This window comes from Tamandua tetradactyla, chromosome 2 (assembly GCF_023851605.1).
Source record: "Tamandua tetradactyla isolate mTamTet1 chromosome 2, mTamTet1.pri, whole genome shotgun sequence".
Taxonomy (NCBI): Eukaryota; Metazoa; Chordata; class Mammalia; order Pilosa; family Myrmecophagidae; genus Tamandua; species Tamandua tetradactyla.
In genome coordinates, this window is record NC_135328.1 from 166,222,934 (window position 1) to 166,247,876 (window position 24,943).

At 35.7% G+C, this 24,943-nt stretch overlaps 1 protein-coding gene across 1 annotated transcript in view; it reads left to right on the forward strand.

Moving 5' to 3' along the window:
• Positions 1-24,943, forward strand: part of USP24 (ubiquitin specific peptidase 24) — a 151,063-nt gene that overhangs the window by 105,561 nt on the left and 20,559 nt on the right. The window contains exons 40-58 of the mRNA XM_077149527.1: positions 181-372; positions 1,357-1,474; positions 3,700-3,844; positions 5,686-5,805; positions 6,448-6,573; positions 7,204-7,302; positions 8,220-8,302; positions 8,704-8,845; positions 9,059-9,178; positions 9,598-9,818; positions 10,131-10,255; positions 11,461-11,602; positions 12,165-12,315; positions 13,337-13,432; positions 14,126-14,229; positions 15,797-15,910; positions 21,842-21,938; positions 24,333-24,449; positions 24,846-24,938. Coding sequence (XP_077005642.1) covers positions 181-372; positions 1,357-1,474; positions 3,700-3,844; positions 5,686-5,805; positions 6,448-6,573; positions 7,204-7,302; positions 8,220-8,302; positions 8,704-8,845; positions 9,059-9,178; positions 9,598-9,818; positions 10,131-10,255; positions 11,461-11,602; positions 12,165-12,315; positions 13,337-13,432; positions 14,126-14,229; positions 15,797-15,910; positions 21,842-21,938; positions 24,333-24,449; positions 24,846-24,938 — 2,405 coding nt within the window. The remainder of the gene's footprint in view (positions 1-180; positions 373-1,356; positions 1,475-3,699; positions 3,845-5,685; positions 5,806-6,447; positions 6,574-7,203; positions 7,303-8,219; positions 8,303-8,703; positions 8,846-9,058; positions 9,179-9,597; positions 9,819-10,130; positions 10,256-11,460; positions 11,603-12,164; positions 12,316-13,336; positions 13,433-14,125; positions 14,230-15,796; positions 15,911-21,841; positions 21,939-24,332; positions 24,450-24,845; positions 24,939-24,943) is intronic.

Consider the following 24,943-nt stretch of genomic DNA (forward strand, 5'->3'; position numbering starts at 1 on the left):
TATACGTTAGTCTTCATAGCCCCTGTGGCAGCAGCTCTAGCCTGCTATTAATTAATGACAGTTCTTTGAGATCTGTCAGTTGAAAGATTGGAACTTGATTTTGCTTGCTTAGTTCAGGATTTTGATTCTGTGACGGAAAATCCTTCTTTGTAATTTTTTGTTTATTTTTTCCTTTCTTAGCTTCAGAAATGGAACAGTTAAGAATCAGCCCAGCTACCATGCTTGAAGATGAAATTACTTGGTTGGATAACTTTGAACCTAATCGTACAGCTGAATGTGAGACCAGTGAGGCAGACAACATCTTATTGGCAGGACACCTACGGCTCATTAAGACCCTTCTTTCACTGTGTGGGGCAGAAAAGGAAATGCTTGGTAATTACTGCTTCATGTTAAACATGTAACAGAATACCTCAGTTCTCAGTTAATGCCATAGTGTTGTGTGTAATTGGGGAAATTAAGGAGGTGCTAAGTGTTCCATAGAAAATTGACAATTGAGACAGTAGGAAATTATGTGGAATGTTAGTGGCTAAACAAATATAAAGTGTATTTTTACCTGTATCATTAGAACTGTTCAGAATAGTTGATAATATAACTTCTAATACCAAGTTAAATTTGTAACTCAAAGTAGTTTTACTATTTTTGCCATTATGTACTTTATAATTTATAATCTTTTGTTCTTCTTGTTTCTTTTGAGTGGCAATTCTCATCTGGGGAGGCAGCCCCCAATTGCCACCCCCAGATGGAGGAGTACATCTGAGATTCTCCTAGGGTACACATATAGTTTGTTAAAGAAAATTCAATATTATAACATATAAAGAAAACAAATCAAAGTATTACCTAGCATTATTATAAGACGAACTAAGCACTACCACAGAAGCTTGGCCACCAGGGATACATAGAAAAGAGTGACTCTCAACCGGAGGGAGAAAGGCACGTTATATTTATCTAATGAAGGCAAAATTTGAAAAGTTTCTAATAACCCTTACCTAGACTCCCTTATTGCTATGTAAACTTTAATTCTACTCAAACCATTTTGCCTTGTGGTGTTCTTGGCAACTTGTGTTCCTGAAGTGGAAGCTTGACTCCCTTCACTTTTTAAGTTCATAAAGAAAGACACCCTTGCTAGTCAATCTTTGTATCCTGTCCCTGGATCCATCTGTCCACTCCCACACTCCCAGTCCCACAGAGCCTTGTCATAAAGTAAAAGCTCAAAAAATAAGCATTAAGTTAAATTCAATGCCCTGTCATTGGGTGACCTTGGGTGCTTTTACTGTTCTTATATGAAAGTTCAAGAGAGGATCTTTGATTTAAAATGTAAGTATTCATCCTCAATGTGAATATTATGCTCTATTCCAGGTTCATCACTCATTAAACCATTGTTAGATGACTTCCTTTTCCGAGCTTCTAGAATTATTTTAAATAGTCATTCTCCAGCTGGCAGTGCCGCCATCAGTCAACAGGACTTTCATCCAAAGTATGGAAAATGCACGTTGTGTTCAGTTTTGGTAAAAATTCTAATTTGAAACTTTAATCCAGAAAGATTTTCTTAACTTGGAGTGTTTTTTCCATCTTATGTGTATATAGCTTATATTATCCACTATATAAAAAAAATGCATGTAAAGGGGCTTAGCATAAAGCCTGTCTGACACATAGTAGGGGCTGAGCAAATATGCTGATACCATTATTATCACCAGTCATGGAAGAAGAAGTAGCAATGCAGTTAACTTACTAACAAATACCAAGAGAACCAAGCTAATGAGAATTATGACCAAAGTAAAAATAAATAGGATCTGAATAAAGTCTTGAGGGTTTCTTCTATGAGAAAAGTATAGGTGCTTTAGTGCATGGACGTTGTTATTTGCTGAGTATTGAGTGTGTTGAAAGTCCTGGTGAATTACCTAATAATTTTAGCATCAACTTTTGTATTACTTTTTTATGGGTAGAAATGTTTGTGATCTCTTGATAATGTTGATTCTGTTATTTAGGTGACAGATGGCTAAAGTTGCCGTCTCATTTTTTCTGAATTTAACTTATTTTGTTCTTTTCTTATGAAAACCAGACTTAATTGAGTAATCCTGAAGAAACTGAGGATTTGGTATTTTTGAACAATGAAAAAAAATCCTATACAATTTCAATGGTTATTGAAATGGGCAAGGCATAATAAGCAATGTTTTATGAAATCTTAAGAGGTATCTTATCATGTATAAATATTTCTCCACCTTGAAATTCCTATATATGCAAAATCAGAACTCTGGGGTGTTCTTCAGGCTGTGACCCCTATCCTCCATCCCCCACCCAAGGCTTGTTCTGGAAGATTTGACCCTAACTTCATGGGAGACTTTTATTAAAGCTGTAGTTTTGTGTATATATATTTTGTGTACATATGTGTATATGTATATATATATATATGTATGCAACCAAAGTTTTTTTCAATTCTCAGTGAACACAGAATAAATCTTCAGTAATTTTTATTGATAGTTTTATTTATGAATCCTTCCATTGATATTTATGAAAAGGAATACCCCCATCAACAAGGTGTGTTTTTTAAGTCGTATATGGTACCTTGAATAGAAAAAGCATTGTTTTATCCTTTCCCATTGTACCTGTTGGAGTTCATTTACCACAATAATTCCCAGCTTTTTCCCACCAAAATCCTAAAGTCAGAAAGGGATTTAAAATACATAGTAACTCTTTTTCAAAAGCAATGCTATTCTTTATCATAGTAACAAACAGTAATATTCATGTTCAGCCTTTATGTATGGTACCTCCCTGCTTAACCTGTACCTGCCCTCTACAACCCAGAAGTCCAGACCAGAAGCAAAGGACAGTGCTAGCTCCATGGCCATTGTCCTCAGTGGCTGGTGCAGTGCTGATGCACAACCCCCTCTTGAACACATTTCCTACACTCCTTTAGTGTTTCACTTAAAGGTTGGTGTCCTCTTTTCTGTGTATCCTTCCTAACCCGTGATCCCCTCAGTAATGCAGTTTGCATAGGTTACAGTGAAAAATTACTGTCCTTCTCCGAAATGATTTCTACTAAAGGTGAAAAGTATTGGTTTCAAGCTAAATGTTTGCTAGTTACCTATTATGTCACTTTAAACAAGTTGATTTGGCAAACTATATAAATACATATGTGTATGTCTGTACCCATTTTTTTTTCAGCAGAATGAGAAGTTGATTACTGTTTTTGACAAATTTTTCATCTGTTAGGCACGTATGAAATATTTATGGATATCTACTCTGATTTGAATAGTTATCTATTTCTGCAAAGTTGATATTTGAATTTCAGTATAATATCTGCAAAAACCTTTCTTCTTACTTATTTTAATTGAAAGATAGCTATTCCCGTGTCATGCTTTTTGGGAAAGTTCTCAGGCTCTTTCTCCTCCATTCGTACTGATGATCTGTTCCTTAAAGAATACTCTCGAGATATAAATGTGAAAGAATTTTGCTATTTTATCACCAGGCAAAGGAGATGTTTAGCTCTCAACCATATTCATCTCTCCTGTGTCCATGACCTCTTCCTTTGTTGAAGAGGCACTTCTTACTAGATTATTACATTTCTGAGTTCGTACCTGCCTTACCTATGTTTGAGAAATTTCAGCATTTAAACTTTTCATTTCAAATACTAATTTAGTTTAATGAGCAATTTAAGTAGATTCTTCATTGTTGAAACTGACTTGTATCTTTTGTTTTCAGGTGTAGTACAGTGAATAGCCGATTAGCAGCCTATGAAGTTCTTGTAATGTTAGCTGATAGCTCACCTTCAAATCTTCAAATTATTACAAAAGAACTGCTTTCTATGCATCATCAACCTGACCCTGCTCTTACCAAGGAGTTTGATGTAAGTTTTCTAGATAAAGATCTTGATGCACTTAATTTTTTAGGATGATCTCTTAAAACATGTAATTTAAAAACTATATTTGCATCCTCTTAACCATAAGGAAAGTCATTATTTTTCTTTTGCTTATTATGTTCACATACTCAAGTCAGCTATAAACTAATGTTCATTACTAAATGGTACCTTTTTAATAAAAAAGAGACATTTTCAAGTAGATTGATAATTATTCTCAGTAAAAATATATTATCCAGCCTATTTTTTTAGTAACTCTGTACATGACACAGTGCCAGGCACTAGAAATACAAAGTCAAACAAACTATTTATATCATAGTAGAATGTGTGTTCAGTTAAATTCAATAAAGATTTATTGAGTCTACTTTAGACTTTGGATGTCAAAAATGGGATGTGATTCCAGCCCTTTAGAAAGTCAGTGTATAGTAGGAGAGACAGACCCATAAGCAGTACTTTCATTATAATATAGAGGTCAAGTCCTGAGTGTTCTGCTGTCACAGAGGGGCACTAAATCCCCAACTGGTGGTATCTTAGAAGGATTCTTAGAGAAGATGAAATTTAAAATAGACCATCAAAGACTAGTGAGCCATTTAAAGGTGGGAAGGTCATTCCAGCAATGAAATGTGGGTAAAGCTGTGGAGCCATAAACAGGTTATAAATATTGGAATCTGCAAGAGGGAAGCAAGTTGCAGATGTTACTGGAGTACCAGATCAGAAATGGGAGTCACTGGAGGCCCTTTGCAAGCCTTTGGATTCTCCTATTACATCACGGGAAGTTAGTCTTATCCCTTTGGATGCCTGAGCTGAGTATTACAGAACACATAGAAAGTAGTCAGTAAAGAAGTGGGGAGAGGAATCCTAAAGAAAGGAGCACTTACAAAGTCTTAGAAATGTGAGAGCACATAAATAGAGAACCATTTTGATATCAAAATGTTTTCTTTATAATCCTTATTTTGTGCTATGTTTTAATTTTACATGCATTTGTTTAATAATCAGGTTAAAATGAAAATATAATTTTTTCATGTCAGCGATTATACAAGCATCATGAAGAAAAAAATTATATATTAATACTTGCTTTTATGATCACTGTTATGATCGATTTTCTAATTTAGTAGCTTTTTTTTTTAATCTGTGCTTTGGACTGCAAATAAATGCAAATGTTAATTTGATCTTAGAAATCATCTTGCTCTAAGTATAGGTGTAATGTTAATGAAAAGTTAATGAAATATTTAACAATTCCTTGAGGTCCAAAAGACCTATGGGTTTTTGTTGATTGGTTGGTTGATGACTTCGATGCAGACACTTGATAGATGCAGATAGCATGTTTCTGGTCATGATCTTAGAACCAAGATTCTGCTCTAACAGCATTTCAAGTATGTCATTTCAATATCCTTTTCCATTTGCTGACGTGCCATGTTGAACTTTATCCAGTATACCTTTTCTGGGTTGTTTCTACCCAGACAAGCACAGTACTGGGATCCACAGGACTTCAAAACATCTTTAAATAAATGCTACGATGTTTATCTGTTTTTGGTTTGCTAATTGGAAAATTTTAATAAAAGAATTGCTTTCTCACAAAGGATGAGAATGAATGTAAGCCTTCCTTGAGCATCCATGTGGGTCTGGATTCTTCATAGTAAACGTTTTCCTTATTCCTTTTTTTTGCAGAGTATTTGCCTCAGTTATAAATGTATATTAATATAATTACTTGACTAAATCTGTGTGTATATCTTTCTTCTTCTCAGACCTCCCATGTAGGTGTGGTAGAAATGTGCTCATGGCGGAAATGCTAATTCTCTTTCTCTTACCATTTCTACTCCTCTCTTTCCCAGTACCTTCCCCCAGTGGATAGCAGGTCCAGCGCAGGGTTTGTGGGGCTGAGGAATGGTGGTGCTACTTGTTACATGAATGCAGTCTTCCAGCAGCTGTATATGCAGCCTGGTCTCCCTGAGGTGATTGTCTTCCTCTTTGCTATTTGGTATGATAGTAGGTACATTACCTGGAAATGATTCCGTATTTATATGTTGCTTCTTAGGTATACTAAAACTAGGCATAACTGCAGATTTTTTAATAGCTTCTGAAATCTGTATAGACAATGTGTTGTTCGCAGTCACTCATTGTATAAATCTGCCCATGTAAATGTTGCCTATGTGACAGGTAGACTTGAGCTAATGTAATTTTTGAACACAAAGTTATCCTCAAATTCTATTCCATACAATTTACTAGTGTTTTTCGTATTTTAGAAATATGTAGGCTCTATCATTAGCACTTTATAATAATATAATATTACCTTGTGGTACAACTATCAGTAGTTTTAAGAGTATTCCATGTGTATCATATCATACTCATTTCTTATAGACATCATCGTATGACTAATTCCAGTTTTTCATAATCAAATGGTGGCTCAAAGAAGTGATTTGTTCATGATTACACCAGCTAGAAAGTGTTGGAGCTAAACAGATGTAGAGTTGTAGCTACATCCAAACATACACAGCATTGTAAAATGGCAATGTAGGTACATACACTTAGGTATGTCAAAATTTTCTGTGAAGCAGTTAAATATTTCTAACTTAGTAAATTTATTTTCTTTTTAGTCATTACTCTCAGTGGATGATGAGATGGACAATCCAGATGATAGTGTATTCTACCAAGTGCAGTCTCTTTTTGGACATTTGATGGAAAGCAAGTTACAGTATTATGTCCCTGAGAACTTTTGGAAGGTAATTCATGCAGTAACTCTTTTAAATTTTAAAAATGTTATATATTTGAAGTGTAGCTACATTCTCTCTCTGTTGATAATGGTTTATGGTCTATATTAACTCTAAACTAATCCCATTGCCAAGAACCTATAATGGTTATTGCCATTTTTTCTGAAATTGGAGCTTGGTTTCAGATGATTAAAATGTTGAAAAAACTAATCATTCATAATGTCTAAGGATTTGCTGATCTTAAGTAATTTTAATACTGCTCACAATTCTTATCTTACCTCTGAAATATTTGTTCAAAACATTTTAATATATGCTAATTTCACTGAAGCCTTTAAATAAAGAATACTCATATAGCTTTATAATGTTTCAAACAATGGAGGATTACCTTGTGTCTTCCCCTATAAGTTGGTCAGTTTTTAAGAGAAAACTTGTCTGTTCTGTGGCTTTAGATCTCACCCTGAACCTACCTCTAGTTTCATAGACATATGATTACAAGACCAGGGAGATCTGTACATGGCTGAACACAAGCAAGCCTCTGTTTAGTAAAAGCTTTCACATTGCTTAATTGCTCCTTTTCTACTATATTTAGAAATTACTGTTTTTGTATTTAACAGTATACTTACATTAATTTTTGTTGCATAGATTTTCAAGATGTGGAACAAGGAACTTTATGTGAGAGAACAGCAGGATGCCTATGAATTCTTTACTAGTCTCATCGATCAGATGGATGAATATCTCAAGGTAGTAAAAGTTTCAGTTTCACTCTAATTCCCTCAAACTCTAATTGTGGTATGAGAACTGTGCCTTAAGATTTGAAATTAATATATCAGGAATCAGTAATCTTGAGCACCACAACTATAATCCATTTCTTCTGCATTTGGACTTCAAAACATACATAGATCACTAAAATTATATACTTCTCAGTTCATCTATCACTTGATGATTATGTAACTCTTAATCTGTATCTACATAATAATAATCATATGTATCTACATAGTCTAACTGTATATCCATTGGAGTAATCTGGCCTCAGAGAAGTAGAACAGTTATCGATAAACATGTTGGCCCCATGCAGAACAGCCTTGGAACTCAGGGTTCTCTGTCAAAGGGGACAAAAAGTTGTTTGTGTTTTTGTTTAAACCCACAGCTTTCTACCTCTATCCATTACAACATTTGACTAACTTCCTAAATGGTATTGCTTTCTAAGATACAGGTTAGTCTACTAATACCACCACCATTTGCTTCCCAGTCAGTAGGCACAATTTATTCATTTCTTTTTTTAAAAAATAACATAAGTTTATAGCATTCTACCTATTAGAAAAAGAAAAAATGTGGAGAGTTGCTACTGATTTGCTAATTGTGGCATGGGAAGAAGGATTCAGAATATGGAGAATGCTCTACTTGTCATCAGCTGTGACTAACAACAGTCTTTTCTCTACTTTTTCTGATTATTTGCATTACCATAACAGTGTAGAGGTCTAATAATGGGTTATTATCATTCTATTAGTTTCTAGCTTAAAATTTCAGAATAACTCATTTTATTTTGGTAATTAAATTGAAATCTTTGTTTTAGCTTAGATCTAAATAAAATTTTATATAAACAACCTATAAATTCTAGGGCATCAGGTAAAATCTTACCTACCTTTTTATTCCAACAGAAAATGGGGCGAGAACAAGTTTTTAAGAATACTTTTCAGGGCATCTATTCTGATCAGAAAATCTGTAAAGACTGCCCTCACAGGTTAGTGACGCTATCCGTGGCATATAAAATGATCATCATTTTTAAATGATTCTTCTAGTATGTTGTTAATTTTGCATTTCTTGAGAGACTTGTAGATACATCTCTTTTAATGGATCTGTAAATGTTTATTGAATTAAATTTCTTTGGTTTTCATGTTTTGTGGTCTTAAGGAAATACTCGGTGAACTTCATAACTTCAAGCAGTTTTGAATTGTCATAAATTGATGCTTAAAAAAAATTGGTGCTTTTATTTGGTACTTACTTTTGAAAGACTGAGGGGTCAGATAGGTGTTAATTTCACTAATTATGAATGCAGTTCTGTGTTCAAGCTCAGTTTTTATAACAATGTCAAGATTTTGAGTCCCAACATTGATCAAGGCTTTTCTCTTATTTCCTAAATAGATATGAGCGTGAGGAAGCGTTCATGGCACTCAACCTAGGAGTTACTTCTTGTCAGAGTTTGGAAATTTCCTTGGATCAGTTTGTTAGAGGAGAAGTTCTGGAGGGAAGTAATGCATATTACTGTGAAAAGTGTAAAGAAAAGGTATTTATTTGCCCCTTTTAACAAGATTAATTTGTTATTTATGTGTTTTGTCTCTACATTTGTGTAAAATCAGTATTAAACTCATATTGCTATTTCCATTAGATCGTGTCTTCACATGGGTGGAAAAGGTCTATAGAAATGTATGACCTTTGCATGAATTACTTTGCTATTTTATTTTCTTCATGGAGATAATTGGTTTTTGCTTTTCTTTAGAGAATAACAGTGAAAAGGACCTGTATTAAGTCTTTACCTAGCATCTTGGTGATTCATCTAATGAGATTTGGATTTGACTGGGAGAGTGGACGTTCCATTAAATATGATGAACAAATAAGGGTAATTTTTTCCCCCTGAGCTTTCTTCCAATCATTACCTCACTTCCTTTTTCACCATTTCCTTTTCATAGTATCAAATTTCACCTAAAACGAGAAAGGCTATGTGCTCTGAGAAATACACATCTCCTTGCCTTAAACAGCGATTGCTAGTAGAATAAGCAGATCTATAAATAACCATCCTCATTTCTAGAAGTCATCCTAGTGTGAAATGCTTTCCTTTTTGCTCCAACCAAAAGCTACTTATTATACTTTCCCAAATTGTCAGCCGTTCTGAGATTTTATACTTGAATTGGGGAGGTAATCCTAGCTTAAATTAGGAAAAGACATTCCTTTACTTGTATCTGACTTAATTGGGTAGTGCTATATGCATTACTAATCATAACTAATCAACATTAATGTGGTCTTTTTGCTTTTAAATAGTTTCCCTGGATGCTGAATATGGAGCCTTACACAGTTTCAGGAATGGCTCGCCAAGATTCATCTTCTGAAGTTGGTGAAAATGGGCGAAGTATGGATCAGGGAGGTGGAGGATCCCCACGGAAAAAAGTTGCCCTCACAGAAAATTATGAACTTGTTGGTGTCATTGTACACAGTGGGCAGGCACACGCGGGTCACTACTACTCCTTCATTAAGGATAGGCGGTAAGGGTCTCTTGAGGCAACACTCACTCTCAGCCCTACCGGCATTCTTTCCTTGGCTCTCCCTACCCTTCTTTATTGTCCCCACTTATCATTATGGTGCAGAGAAGCTTTTACATTGCTCTTTGATCTTCATTTTGAATTTTTAAAGCTTGATGTATCAGTTTTACCTATTCAAATAACTGTTGCTACATTTTTCTTCCACATTTTCCAAGTGGTGATCACATACTTTATTTATAAACAATATATGAGATAAATGCCAGAGGTGGGAATGTTTGTTTTTCACCTTATGTTTGTCTTATTTCTGGGTTCTAGGGGATGTGGAAAAGGAAAGTGGTATAAATTTAATGACACAGTTATAGAAGAATTTGACCTAAATGATGAAACCTTGGAGTATGAATGCTTCGGAGGAGAATACAGACCAAAAGTTTATGATCAAAGTAAGTATTTACAGACAGATATTTTCCATTAGCTGTATTTTTTATTTCCTAGTACTCTATCAAATTGGAAGCAATAGTTTTTACATAAAAATACAGTAGATATTATTCTATAATACTGCTCCACTAGCTATAGAACCAAGAGTTACCTTTGATACCCAGAGTGAAAATATTCCATCTGCTTACAAATTTTTTTTAAATGATTCCTTACAACAGCCCTGAGGGGAAGGGAAGTAAAGTATGTTTAAGAGGAAGAAAAGACTATCTAAGAGAAACTAATGAACAAAGAATTTGAAACTTAAAAATAGTTTTGGAGAAAGTAGTTATCTGCTCAAATTTTCAAATTTCCTTCTCACCTGTTCAGGGAAATGGTTAATAAGAGGAGACATTTCTAGCATCTGTGTTCTTAAAATTATATTTACTATGTAGTTTGACAAAGCAGTCTTTTCCTTCATCCCCAGAAAAAAACAAATATAAAGAAAAGTATCACAAACCGCAATCAGAATTTGCTTTTTGGCAGGGAAAAAACATTTCTCAGACACCTTAGCAACCTGAAACCATCTGAAATATGGTAACTCTTGCCTAATTTTGAAGTTTTCTAACAGTGTTTCTAAGTTTCTACCTATATTATACCCATTACTTTAGATTTTGTTATCATGTTATGGTAGTGAGACATCTAATTGTAGTAACCCTTAATGGTTAAATGTAGTAATTGCAAAATTTACCTAGAAATACTTGACTGATCAATACAGAAATGGTTAAGTGAAACCAGCTATAATCGCATCCTGTGCCACAAAATACGTACATATATATATTTTGGGGGGTGCATGGTCCGGGAATCGAACCCGCATCTCCCACATGAAAGGCGGGCATTCTAACCACTTAACTACCCGTACACCCTCAAAATTGATTTTTTAAATGTTACTCTTTGCTTAAATTTATACTTGGCCTAACAATATGTACCTTCTTTCCCTTATGCCATTACTATGCAACCCCCAAGTGAGTAACCCTTGTAGTCCGAATACTGTAGTGTCCTGATTTCCATTCCAGGCAGTATGCTTAAAAGACATGCACTTACTTAAACTTTGTGTTTCACACATTTAGTAAGTAGTTGTTTACTGGATTAATGGACCTTTTATTTTAGATTGTCAAGACAAGAAAAACTTCCTTATTTATTAAAACTTCTTTCTTAATGCCTTCTTAAAAAGCAAACCCATATACTGATGTTCGTCGAAGATACTGGAATGCCTATATGCTCTTCTATCAAAGGGTATCTGATCAAAATTCACCAGTATTACCAAAGAAAAGTCGAGTCAGCGTTGTACGACAGGAAGCTGAGGATCTCTCTCTGTAAGTTTACCTTCTGTGTAATTTGCTTTGTGATTTCATTAGGTGATACTATAATCTTTGAGAATGTACTGTTTTAGATTTAAAGATAATCAACTAGAGAGAAATTCTAAAAAGAAAGTAAGTAAATCCCTCTATCCCTTTTCTTTCTTCTAATTGCTACCTGGTCATTATTTTTTGGCAAGAAGTTGTATTCAGAAACATGCATATAAATTATTTCATTCTAGAATTGAAATTTAAAAAATTTTTGAGTAGCCTTTTATGTCCAAAGCTTAGGACTCTGCCAGCACTATCAGAAATTTGTTCTTGTTTTTAGTTTAATGGTTCTGTTGTCCATGAATTTGCATTTTAATGTATTGGATGAAGAAAGTAGATAGGTGCACAGGTAGTTCAGTGGTAGAATGCTTGTCTGCCCTACAGGAGACCCATGTTCAATTCCCAGACCATGCACCCAAAAAAACAAAAAAGCAAACCAACAAACAAAAAGTATATAATTTATTTTTAAGTTTTATACTTTGTTTAAGAGTTTATGCTAGATGCACATTTTCCTGATTCTGTATCTTAGGTCAGCTCCATCTTCACCAGAAATTTCGCCTCAGTCATCTCCTCGGCCCCATAGGCCTAACAATGATCGCCTTTCTATTCTTACCAAGCTGGTTAAAAAAGGAGAGAAAAAAGGACTATTCGTGGAAAAAATGCCTGTTCGAATATACCAGGTAAAAACTATAAAAATTCCAAGAGAATCCATCTCATCGGTCTAGAAGTGGGTTTTCTAGAAGGTCTTGACCTTCTTGTGGGTTTACTTGTACCCCTAGTGCCCCATTATCTCACATACCTTATTTTATGACTCTTTTATACTAGTTCCAGAGGTAGCTGTAGGGTTAGTGCCACACAGAGTGTAATAAACACAAATATGAGTACACACTCAAGATTCATCAGCAGTATCCCTGATCTGATGTGTGATTATTATGATTATGATATGTTTATATGTCCAAATGAAAAAGGAGGTGCAGTAAAGAAAGAGATATTCTGAAATGAACAGCTCATCTGAAGTCAGAAACAAACTAAGGCTCATAACCTGTGAGTAAAATGACAATAATAACCATTATTTTATCGAGTACCTACTTTGTATTACATGCTTTAAACAGATCCTTAATTCTTAAAACTCTCTTGTGGAGTAGTAGGTTTTATGCCCATTTTTCAGATGGAAAAACTGAGGCTCAAGAAAATGGAGAAATGGCCTGCCAGTGTCACAGAGCCAGGATTAAAATTCAGAACTTTAACTACCCAGTCCAGGCTTTGGCTTAGTATACTAAGTGACAAAAGTTAAGTACCCCTGCTTTTTAAGAAAAACATGGAAATTTTCATTAAAAGAGAGAGAATTAAGCTGTCTGATACAAAGAGAACGTGAATTTGGTTGTACTTGAGAAAGCTGTTTATTCCTTCCCACCCAAAATATCCCATTAGAATTCACTTATCCTTCACATGTGAAGGTTTTCCCAAGTTTCCCAAAAGGATTCGGTTTAGGGAATAATAATTCACCATTTTACTGCTTCTTGTGTTTGAAAGCAAGATTTTTTCCCCCTCCTTTTTTAAAAATTCAAAGCAAGAGAAAGGAGAATTATAGTCCATAAAGTTTTACATATAAAACCCTTTTTGCCTAATGCCAGAAATGTCCTTCAAATAGTGAATATTTTGTCCTGTTTGTGAAAAATAATTATTAACTTTCTTTTGTAGATGGTAAGAGATGAAAATCTCAAGTTTATGAAGAATAGAGATGTGTACAGTAGCGACTATTTCAGTTTTGTTTTGTCTTTAGCTTCATTGAATGCTGTAAGTAGCCAGTTGGATCATTGCCAAAGAAATAAGAAAGGGTTACAGTTAAATATCGTTTAACTTAAACATTCATCCTTATCCTCACTCTCAATTGCTAGTATTCAGATTTGATACAAAAAAAAAATTTTCCCATAAGTGAGTCACTTATTAGGTGACATCAAAATATGGGCAGTGTTGAAAGTATTTAATATAGATTGTGAGTGGGTGTGATTCCACCTTGTGACTTTTTTTAAGTGCCCGTGTTTAGAATTTATAAGTAAGACCTCATGGACTATTCATGTAAAAATGTCAATAGAGTGTGAACTTTGTGGGGAATAATTTTTCCTAATTTGTAATCGGATATTACCAGACTCAAGTTATAACTTCCAAGTACTTCTTTTTCTTGAGTACCATGATTCTTTTAGTGTTGCCAATAAGGAAAATACTTTCCTAACCTGTGGAAAAATTATTTAATATCCTATGGTCTAACCAATTATCTTTTGAGAGGACCTTATAAAAGAAATGAAGAGGATGTCATTTCTTAATCTCTTTTTATACTCAAAAGGAACATCTTCTATAATGAATTGGCTAGATTTTTTTAATTGGTATTTAGCTTTACTGTATGTATCATTATTCAATTAATAACAAAGTATAATAATCTATAAAACCTCTGAAAAATATCCATCATTTCCCCCCCCTCCTCTTTCATAGACTAAATTAAAGCATCCATATTATCCTTGCATGGCCAAGGTCAGCTTACAACTTGCCATCCAATTCCTTTTTCAAACTTATCTACGGACAAAGAAAAAACTCAGGTGAGAAGTGATATGTTTTTGATAGTCTGTTGTGACAAAAGGCATTGATTAATTCACTTAATTCAACTTTTCAAAGCATTGCAAAGGCACTATTTAATTTACTCAGATGATTAAAATATGGTCCCTCTCTTTAAGGAATTTCTAATCTAATAAAAAAGATAGAACAAACAAAAATGAAATAACTGTAGCACAAGGCATAAGTGCCATGGGTCTTTGGAAGGTAGGTAAAACCACATCTAGACATAGGGTCCTGGATAGGTGTAAGAGGATTTTGAAAGGCAAAATATAGAGAACACAGAGGGATCGTTCTAGCCAGAGGTGTAAGCTCAAGCTGCTTACGCATTGCAGCCTATTTTCACTTTGTTTATGTTAACTTTGCGGGTACTGAGGGACTGGTGCCAGGTCATGAGTAGTATATATATATCTTGAGTAAACAAGACTTGCCCAAGGAAACAACTGACTAGTTTTGTTTTACTAGTGCATTTAAGAGACTCATTTGAGGTGAGACCTGAATATTGGGTTTGAATGAGATCATTCAGTGTCATGAGTACCAGAGTAAGGAGTTTTGGCTTTGTTCAGTGGGAGCTCATGGATGGTTTTGAACAGGGATGCAGAATCTGTTCAGAGTAGTGCCTTAGAAACTCTACACTCTTAACTTCATCTTGTTCATCATTGGTTTTTATCCTCAGTACTTAGTAGATTTCTGGTTAGATAGTTGTTCTGTGAATGAATGAGCAAAGGATGAAGAGTAGATGAGCAACGGTTTGCAGGACAAACCTGAATTTAGGAGATACTCAGGGTGAGGAGACCAGTAGTTCCCATTCTTACTTACTAGCATAGTGAGCTTCTCTGGGAATAGAAAGGGTTAAAGGAAAATTTTCTTGTCAAAAAATTCTTGAGGCGAAAATAAATATGATGGCGACTCCATTTTTATGTAGAATAATCAGAGATATTAAGTGATTTCAGTCTTTATTTTCTGATTGAAAAGAAGAAATAACGTGTTCCTTCCTTTTAATAATAGGATTTTGAGTAAGGGAATGTATATAGTTACATTTATTTATGAAATTTGCTCAAGCTGCTTACACATTGCAACCTATTTTCACTTTATGTTAACTTTGTGGGTACTGAGGGACTGGTGCCAGGTGATGAGTTGTATATATTTTTATTCCTTAAAGTAGGATATTAATGGTTGTTATAGTAAGGTATAAAAATGTTGATGTTATAAGCTGTCCTAAGTGGGAGTTTTATGAAAGTAAATTAGTTAGCAAAACAAAATCTTACAAGTCAGTCCTTTTTTTCCAAGTAGAAGTTGTTTGAGGGAATGCAGAAGATAAGAGTATAAAGTCTAAGGCATTTGTTACTTCATGTTTTGGGTGGAGCGTGGGGGGATGTTCACTCCACAAGTTACCAAAGAATGCAAGAAGTATTGACTTCTAGGATACATTTAGGAATGTTAGTCAGCAGTAATTGAGTATTTAACTTACCTCTCCTCCAAAAAATAGGATGGCATTCTGAGGTTATTTGCTGGAATCATACCCTTAACATTGCTGTGTTTGTTTTTTTAAAGGGTTGACACTGAAGAATGGATTGCCACTATTGAAGCATTGCTTTCAAAAAGTTTTGATGCTTGTCAGTGGCTAGTTGAATATTTTATTAGTTCTGAAGGACGAGAGTTGATAAAGTAAGTGTCGAGATTTTCTCATTAAAAGAAATGTATGTCTCTTCGAGTGGTTTTGAGCTAAGGTTCCTTATAACCCTTTTTATTTTAATTTGAAGTGGTTTTTCTGATTGCAGTCAATTTGAAACTATCTTCATTGATGCAGTAGAGAAGTGATTCAGGTCATTCTAAAAGCATTCATTCCAAAATCATCTATGTTGGACTAGAGTGAGACAAATGTTCATCAAATGTAAGAACTTGTGAAGCAGATAGCCAAGTACTCACTGGCAACCATGTCTTAAACCCCTGCTGTGACTCAAGGGATTCAGAAATTCAAGTCTGTTTCCTTAGGGGCTCACAGGCAGGTGGCAAATTTACTACATAGTCCACAATATTGTCTTACTGTGTTTGGATTCTGGCTAAAAAAAAATTTTTTTTTTTAAAAGCTACTGATAATGTATTTACCTATGATGGTTATTTACCTATAATAAAAAGGTACTTTTCCTCTTTCCTGGTAAAAACTCAAGATACTCCAATCAGTAGAGTGTTGAACACTTTTCACCCAACCATCGTTACCCAGTCAGCTTCTCAGACCCTACATGAATTTTCATCAAGTGAGCGAGCACCTTGATTTCTCAGTGTCCTAACTCCTTACCCCTATGGTCTCTTCCTTCAGGTTGCCTTCCAAGGTTTCCTTGACCTTGTCCACACCCATCCTTCCAGCCCACTGGTTCTTGCCAATACCTTCCTCACCTATGTCCTTCCTTCCCTCCATCACACTCACCACATAAAATTCCAGCCTTAGAGGGACTTCCTAGCCCACTTCTTCTTCCTTGTACTTGTTCAGTTGAACTTGGTTAAGGAAAGCATACAACTGAGTGGAATTCTATAAGTGTATATTAAGCACCACCAATTTTCAATGCTACCTGACAATCCAGACAGCTCCTTGTCACAAATCTACACACATACCAGAGTCTGCTCCCATCTTCTCCTTTCTCCTGTATAATGGAAGAAGTAATCCTCCCTCCTGTCAAAATTAATCTCTCCATATGTGCAAACTCTCAAGGAACTGACACTTTATCAGCAATCTTTTCCTATAGTTTCACTTTCTGGAATTCTCTACCAGGGCACTTCTGTCAGCATACATATATGCTCTGGTTAGTCTCAACTAAAACACACAACAGATGATTCAGAAATGCAAATCCCTTCTCACAGAGACATCAGAGTTTGGTGGCAAGTTAGAGATCTAATTGAAACTCTTCGATTCCATATCTCCTTCACTTCTAAGTCTTAGCCCCAGACATTTATTTGCCTACTCGATATCTCCACATCTCCTTCCTCCAGTCTAGACGTCTCCACACAGCACCCAAAGTGTTATTTTCGAAATAAATAAGATCACATTAATTCTTGGCTTAAATCTTAAATCTTCAGTGGATTCCCATCACGTGCAAAATAAAATCCAAAATCTTGACTATTACCCATAAGGCTTTACTTGATCTGGCCTTTGTTTTTCCAGGTTCCCCTTTTTTCATTTTCCTCCTCTATTATGTTTTCAAACCACCCTGACTTGTCGGTTCCTTGAACATGCTAATCTTTTTTTCCTACTAAAGACCCTTGTACGTGTTTTTCTCTCTATTTGGAGCATTCTCCCTTCCAGTCTTTGCATGGTAAGCACCTTCTCATTCTTCAGGTGTCAGCTTAATGACATGTGCTTAGAGAGGCTTTTTCTGATCACTCAATCTGAAGCATTGGTCTATTCTCAATTGTTTTGTCTGTCTTCCGCACTAAACTTCAGCTTCTTGAGGGCAGAGGCCAAGTCTTTTTTTAACTTTTTTTTATTGTATAGTATAACATATATACAAAGCAAAGAAATAAAAAAGCAATGATTTCCAAAGCACTCTTCAACAAGTAGCTACAGAACAGATCCCAGAGTTTGTCATGGGTTACCATATGATCTTCTCATATTTTTTCTTCTAGCTGCCCCAGAATATAGGAGGCTAGAGGGCTTAAATGCTTTTTTTTATCATCACAATCGACTTTATTCCTTCTTTTTTTGTGTGAAAAATTGCGTATATACAAAAAAGCTATAAATTTCAAGGCATAGCACCACAATTTGTAGAACATATTTCAGACTTTGACATGGGTTACAATTTCACAATTTGAGGTTTTTACTTCTAGCTGCTCTGAAATACTGGAGACTAACAGAGATATCAGTGTAATGATTCAGCATTCATATTTATTTGTTAAGTCCTATTTTCTATGTATAATTCCACTGTTACCTTTACTCTTTCCATACCTCTCTTTAGGGGTATTTTGTCCATGACAATTCTAAGTTTTTGATATTGGAAGGGTCTGTCACTAATACGGGGTAGGGAGATGGAACTATCTGATGTTCTGGAGCAGCTGGGCTAAGTTTCAGGACTTATCTGGACCAGGGACCTATCTGGAGGCTGTAGGTTTCTGGAAAACTACTCTCATGCCTAGAACCCTGTGGAATCTTATATATTGAGGCCAAGTCTTTTTGAGTCCCTACTTTACCCAAAGAGCTTGGCAAATAATAAGTACTCAGATATACATGTGTGTAGTTCATAAAGGGAGAAAAAAATAAATATTTCTTTCAAATATTATGTGCCCATGACTTAAGAGTTAGCATTAAAGATAACCTTTTACTCCATTTTTCCAGTTTAATTTCAAATGTCTTTTCAATAAAAGGACTCTTGAGTGTTCTGCTAGTCATTAGAATTTCAGAGTCATCTTCCATTTGGATAAACACGGCAAATACTTAGTCCATTCTCTTATATCCAAGCAGGCTTGCTTTTAAATATCTCCAGAGAAACTGTAATTTTCTTTGGTACTGTGCTTTGGTTTCTTAGTATTCCTAATTGTCAAGAATCCTGATTTACAAATCTGTATTCTTCCTGATAAAGGTTTTATATTCTGTCACTATCAATTGCTATCATTTCATGTTTGAAGAACATAAAATTACTAATTACTAATTAATTAGTAATTACTTATTCCTTTGGAACCTTTAAGATAATTTTGGTTAGCATTATTACAACTGAAAAATAAGCATATACTGTACCAATATTTTAGTAATTCTGAACCTGAAGAGGACACTGTCTTTCAGATCAGCCCCTCAGTAAATAGTGCTTGCTTTTTAGACTATTTTAAAGATGTAATTGTAAAAAATTAACTTAGTAGTAAATATTGCTCTCAAATTTATCTAAAGAGACTAAGACTACTTATATAGAAGATACTTTACATATTTTTAAAAGTTTTTCATTGTGGAAATTTTCAAACATATGCAAAAGTAGACTGAATAAGGAATCCTCTTGCATATGCATTTTCCAGCTACAGTTGTCAACATTTTGCCAATTTCGTCTTACCTACCCAACCCCATGTACATGCACACACCCACACGAGCCTACTTTTTTTTCCTCTGAAATATTTGAAAGCAAATTTCAGATGACAAAACTTTAACTATAAATTTTTTAGCATGTATCTCTTATATAAAATGTGTGTATATAAGCACCTTATCATCACCACACCAAATGAAATTAATGATGATTTTCTTATATCATCCATGTTCACATTTCATCAGATTTCCAAAAAATGTCATTTAACCATTGAGTTTGTACCAGTCGGGATCAAAACAAGGTCCACATGTTCCTTTTGGCTTATATGTCTCTTAAGACTCTCTTAATATATAATAATCTCCCTGCCTCAATGCCTGCTTTTTCTGTCATACCATTTTTTGGGGGGGATGGGAGTGTGGGAGGGGAGAAGCTGGTCATTTGTCCTGTGGAATTCCCCACATTCTGGATTTGTTTACATTGCCATGGCTCTCCTAATGTGATATGGTAAGGATGCACATGACACCCCTTCTCTCCAAGTTTGAATCTCATGAAACCTCTAGAACTAAATATTAGAAGAATATTTGCTGTCTTTCAAACTTTTTTATAGTTGCCACTTACAGTCTTAGTGAGTTTTGAGTAGAGCCTTGTCTGTCTAGTTCAAATTAGGTACCTAATAAATAGCATCAACAGTTACATGAAATGAGCATAAGTGGAGCACCTCAGAAGGGTCCACTTTCATCTTCCTCTTGGGAGAGAGAGATCAGAGTTGTCAGCATATTCGTGAGAGGGGAGGAAAGGAATACAGATGATCCACCCAGACACACAAAGGCAAGATCAGCTTTCACTGCTGTCACCTAGAGGAAGTATCTCAAGACAACTTTGACTTGAGCCATCAGAATTATGTTGTATTTAAATCTTTCATCTGGAGTAATGAGAATTTTCTCTTAAGAAATATCAGCCAAAAAAAGTCCCCTTTGGGGAATGAGAAAGGGGGGAAATTCAATTTCCTCAAGTTGAATTCTTGATATTCTCACAAGCAATGCAAACAATCAAAGCTATAGGTTGTGTTCGTATGAAACTTAACCCCACAAAGGATAGGTCAGCCTACTTAAAATTAGGCCTAAGAGTCACCCCCAAGAGAACCTCTTTTGTTGCTCAGATATGGCCTCTCTCTCCAGCCAACACAACAAGCAAACTCAACACCCTCCCCCTGTCTACGTGGGACATGACTCCCAGGGATGTGGATCTTCCTGGCAATGTGGGACAGAAATCCCAGAGTGAGCTGAGATTCAGCATCAAGGGAAAAAACTCTGGGATGGGCTGGGACCCAGCGTTGAGGGATTGAGAAAACGTTCTCGACCAAAGGGGGGAAGAGTGAAATGAGACAAAATGAAGTGTCAATGGCTGAGAGATTCCAAACAGAGTCGAGAGGTTAACCTGAAGATTATTCTTATGCATTAAATAAATATTACCTTGTTAGTCAAGATGTAGTGGAGAGGCTGGAGGAAACTGCCTGAAAATGTAGAGCTGTGTCCAGTAGCCATGTTTCTTGAAGATGATTGTATAATGATATAGCTTTCACAATGTGACTGTGTGATTGTGAAAACCTTGTGTCTGATGCTCCTTTTATCTACCTTATCAACAAACGAGTAAAACATATGGAATAAAGATGAATAATAGGGGGAACAAATGTTAAAATTAAACAAAAAATAAAAAAGATGTGGGTTTTCTCTTTGCTGATTGTAGTATTGGTTGTCACATCAAGGGGAGTATATGAAGCAGAGAGAGAAAAAAGCTGGCTTTGGAGGAAACATGCAGGTTACCTAGTTGCTCTCAGGTGATTGCCATCATACAACCCCAAAGAGCAGTGTTTCTGCCCAGCCATGTCCTCCATCACTCTAAGATCACCTCCTCTACCAATTGGGAAGAATAATAGAACCTGCCTCACTGGTTGTGTCAAGGATTGGATTAGATAATGCATCTGCGGTATTTAGTATAGGTTCTGGCTGTAACACTAAAAGTGCCTAATAAATGTTAACTGCTATAATAATGATTATGGTAATAATGATGATGATAATAAGAGAAGAAAGGAAGGAGGCAAGGACCTCTTCAGCCTCAAGTGCTTCTAGGGCAGCTTCATAAGAAGTTAGGGGTGAGAGGAAGGGAGGAGCAGAGAGAAAACTTAAAAGAATAGAAGTATAGGTGAAAGGGGGATCTGGAGATACTATCTGTCTCAAAACTTTAATATCTTACTTGATGAAATTGAAGAGTGTCAAGAAGAGTTAATCCTGCATTTACGAATTTGAAAATTTTAGGTTCTTTGCCTGTGTATCTCTTTAAATTCAAATTTCCATTTAAACAGATTTACATTTTAGAAGAGAGGAAGAATGGAATAAATCCACTTTTCAGTGTTCCAGGGTCCTGGTTTACTGTTTGGCCTTCTTCCTCCTTCACAGCGGCCCACAAGTGTGTGCTAAAGCTAATGTTGCTATCTTAGAGCAATTTTGTTTCTTGGTTGTTAGGTGAGACCCGTGTTGGAAAGGTCAGAGTTAATAGAAAACTGTCTTATATTTTGACTCCATATTTCTCTATAATTTAGGATTTTCTTGTTGGAGTGCAGTGTGCGAGAAGTACGAGTTGCCGTGGCCACCGTTCTGGAGAAAACTTTAGACAGTGCCTTGTTTTATCAGGATAAGGTCAGTCTCATTTTTAAAATCTGATTTGTACATTCTGTTTTTCACCAAATGTTTTAAGTTGTACATAATAAAAAAGAGAGCCTAGGATTGGTTTCTGATAATTTTGTCATATAGAACAAACCTTCTGCAAACTGACTGTGATAAATGCAAGGATAGCAGGCATTCTCTCCCTTCCTCTCATATCCCAGAAAACAGAGTAGGGTAGGAATTTTGGTCTGCTTTGGTCTGCTTTGAGATTTTTTTCTCTAAAACATCCCTTTTCAAAGTCCTCTCTCAGAAATTTGTTTCAGATCTCTCTGAATTGAGACTGACCTGAGTCTAGAGACTCTAGTCTAGACCAACAGACATTTTGAACTGCCCCTAGCATTGTCTCTTTCCTCGTAAGTGCCTTACCTGATCTAAACCTGCAATTGGCAAACAAGCTAAGTAGTGTTTTTCATCCAGGGGTACTGGCCAAAACAGTTCTTTCTTGAGTCTCCATTGCTCTATAATCTGTATTCCTGTTCCTCTGAATTTTTTCTTCTCCCTAACCCTGTTTTCTGCGGCATACTTTCCGGTTCACAGTTCCAAACACACATATGCTAAAACAAACCATGGTATTTATTGCCATCCTCCCTCCCCCAAGATATAATCTTAGGGAAATAAAAAACATTCATTTTAAAGTCTGATATTCAGTATGTTCTTACGTCCTAGCAAATACAGCATTCACTTCCTAAGTTTGCTGTTTCAAACAGCTGACACTACATGGAAAACTTTGAAAAATGTTATTTTCAGAGCTAATTGGCTCATTTGGTGGCTGGAGGCAGTGTGTCTCAGTGAACTAAATACAATGCTGGAATTTGTGCTTTGAATTCAGATACTAGCTTTACTATGCAACCTTGAACAAGTCCTCTAAGAAGGACGTTAATCCAGTTACAGCGTCCTGTACCCATGCACTAAGTTCCTTCATCATTGCCTGATCCAGGGTGCACTATGGGACCAGACAAACACAGGAGCTTTGCTCAGTCCAGAGTGAAAAAGGAAATCAAATATGCCCTTTAGGAAGGACCTAGAAGGAGGTCTCTCAATTCCAGGAACCAGGAGAAGTTAAGGTTTACTCTAAGGCAGTGGTTTTTAATCAGTTTAAACAGCAGAACCATTTTTTCAAATAAAACCTTACCTTATGGTGTGGGATATATGACATAGGTATTGGGAGTTGCTATAGTTCATGCTAGGGTGGGTTTCCACCTCCTTGGGAGCCTGAGGGCAGTAGTGTGAACACCATTCTCCTGAGATCCCTGTGGAAGTATTTCTAAGATGTACTGAGAATACTCAACATAAGGACCATCTCATCCTTCTCCTTCTTCCCATGTACCAGTCCAAACAGTGGATCAAGGCAGAATTAGTGCAGTTTCTCTAAGGACAGGGTCAGGCCACAGAATATTGCCCCACTAACCTCTAAAGGCAGGACTGCAGGTGATAGAAAGGGAAGGAAGGAAATGGAGGACATAGCACAGAAGCCATTTGCCTCAGCAAATTGTATTTGATATCCAGCTGTTACATTTTATGTCTTTTTTTTTCCCTCCATAATGGAAATGGTGCCTCTTGTCACCTACTTTATATCATAAAGTATTTTGAAAATGAAATCCTGTACAAATGCTAAGTCTTATGGTATTTATAATGGGTGTGACAGGATGGATGGGAATATTTCAAAACTCTACGAATACCGTCTTCATAGGAAATGAACCAACAGTAGAAAGCCTGGTCTTAATTCTCAGATCACAGATGAATTTATAGGGACTTGTCCAAAAACACAGTTGGGGTGGGAGGGAGAGAAGAAGCAATGTGATAACCAAAATGGTTTCTAAACAAATAAAATGTTTTTCAAAGCTTTCCATGAGGCGTCAGCGGGCTTTCAAGTAAGTTCACAGTTGAGTCGATATTACCGTTGTCATTCTGTCAGGCTGTTGCTCTCCATTTGCTCCATTGGCTTGATTTCTAGCCCCTATGCCTGTGTCTGTGTTTTTATTCTTTGCATTTGTGATTATGTGAAGAAGTAGCATAGTGGAGGGAGGGATTCAGAAATATGTATCTCTTAAGCCCTTCTGTTTTTTAAGAGACAGAGAGATTCACTCTGGAGAAAATACAACCATTAGAATCATGCCCTTGACTCTGAAATCAAGGAAACAAAATTAGGCTTTCCCTTTAATTTACTCTACAATACCGATCTTTCCCTGAAAGGTAAAATTGATAATTCTGTATTCATGCTCCAAAACAAATCCATTTGATTCCAAGACTGAATTGTCAGTCAGACATTCCTTTTGTTCTTATGGTAGTTTATTTCAAATTAATCCTGTTACAAATGTCTTTCTTACATTCTTTTTCTGAATGTGATTTCATCTTTCCTCTAACCAGTTAAAAAGCCTTCATCAGTTACTGGAAGTATTACTTGCTCTGTTGGATAAAGATGTTCCAGAAAATTGTAAAAACTGTGCTCAGTACTTTTTCCTGTTCAACACTTTTGTACAAAAGGTAAATGATTTTATTCTAATATCATTTCCTAATGAAGAGGATTTATAGTCTGAAGGGGGGAAAATGGCAGGGAATTTTAGACAATGAAAACTTTTAGACTGTCTTTTAGGACCTCTGTAGTTTTATAAATATTCTTAAAAGTCAATTTGTGGACTATATTACTTGTAAGAGTCTGATACAAATCAGTTTAGTTAGTTATTCTTTGGCAAAAGGAGAAATCTGCATTAAAACAACTGGTTAACGGTTTTGGTAGTCATTGTGAAGCAATGTGAGGCTGTTGACACTCAGGAGCTTTTTAAACTAAATTTTATCAAGTATATGTAAATTACAGCACTTAAAAATAAAATTTTTATCTGAGTAGGAATATAATTTGTCATTCTCAATATCTTGTGACAGCAAGGTATTAGGGCTGGGGATCTTCTTCTGAGACACTCAGCTCTGCGACACATGATCAGCTTTCTCCTAGGAGCCAACCGGCAAAACAATCAGGTAAC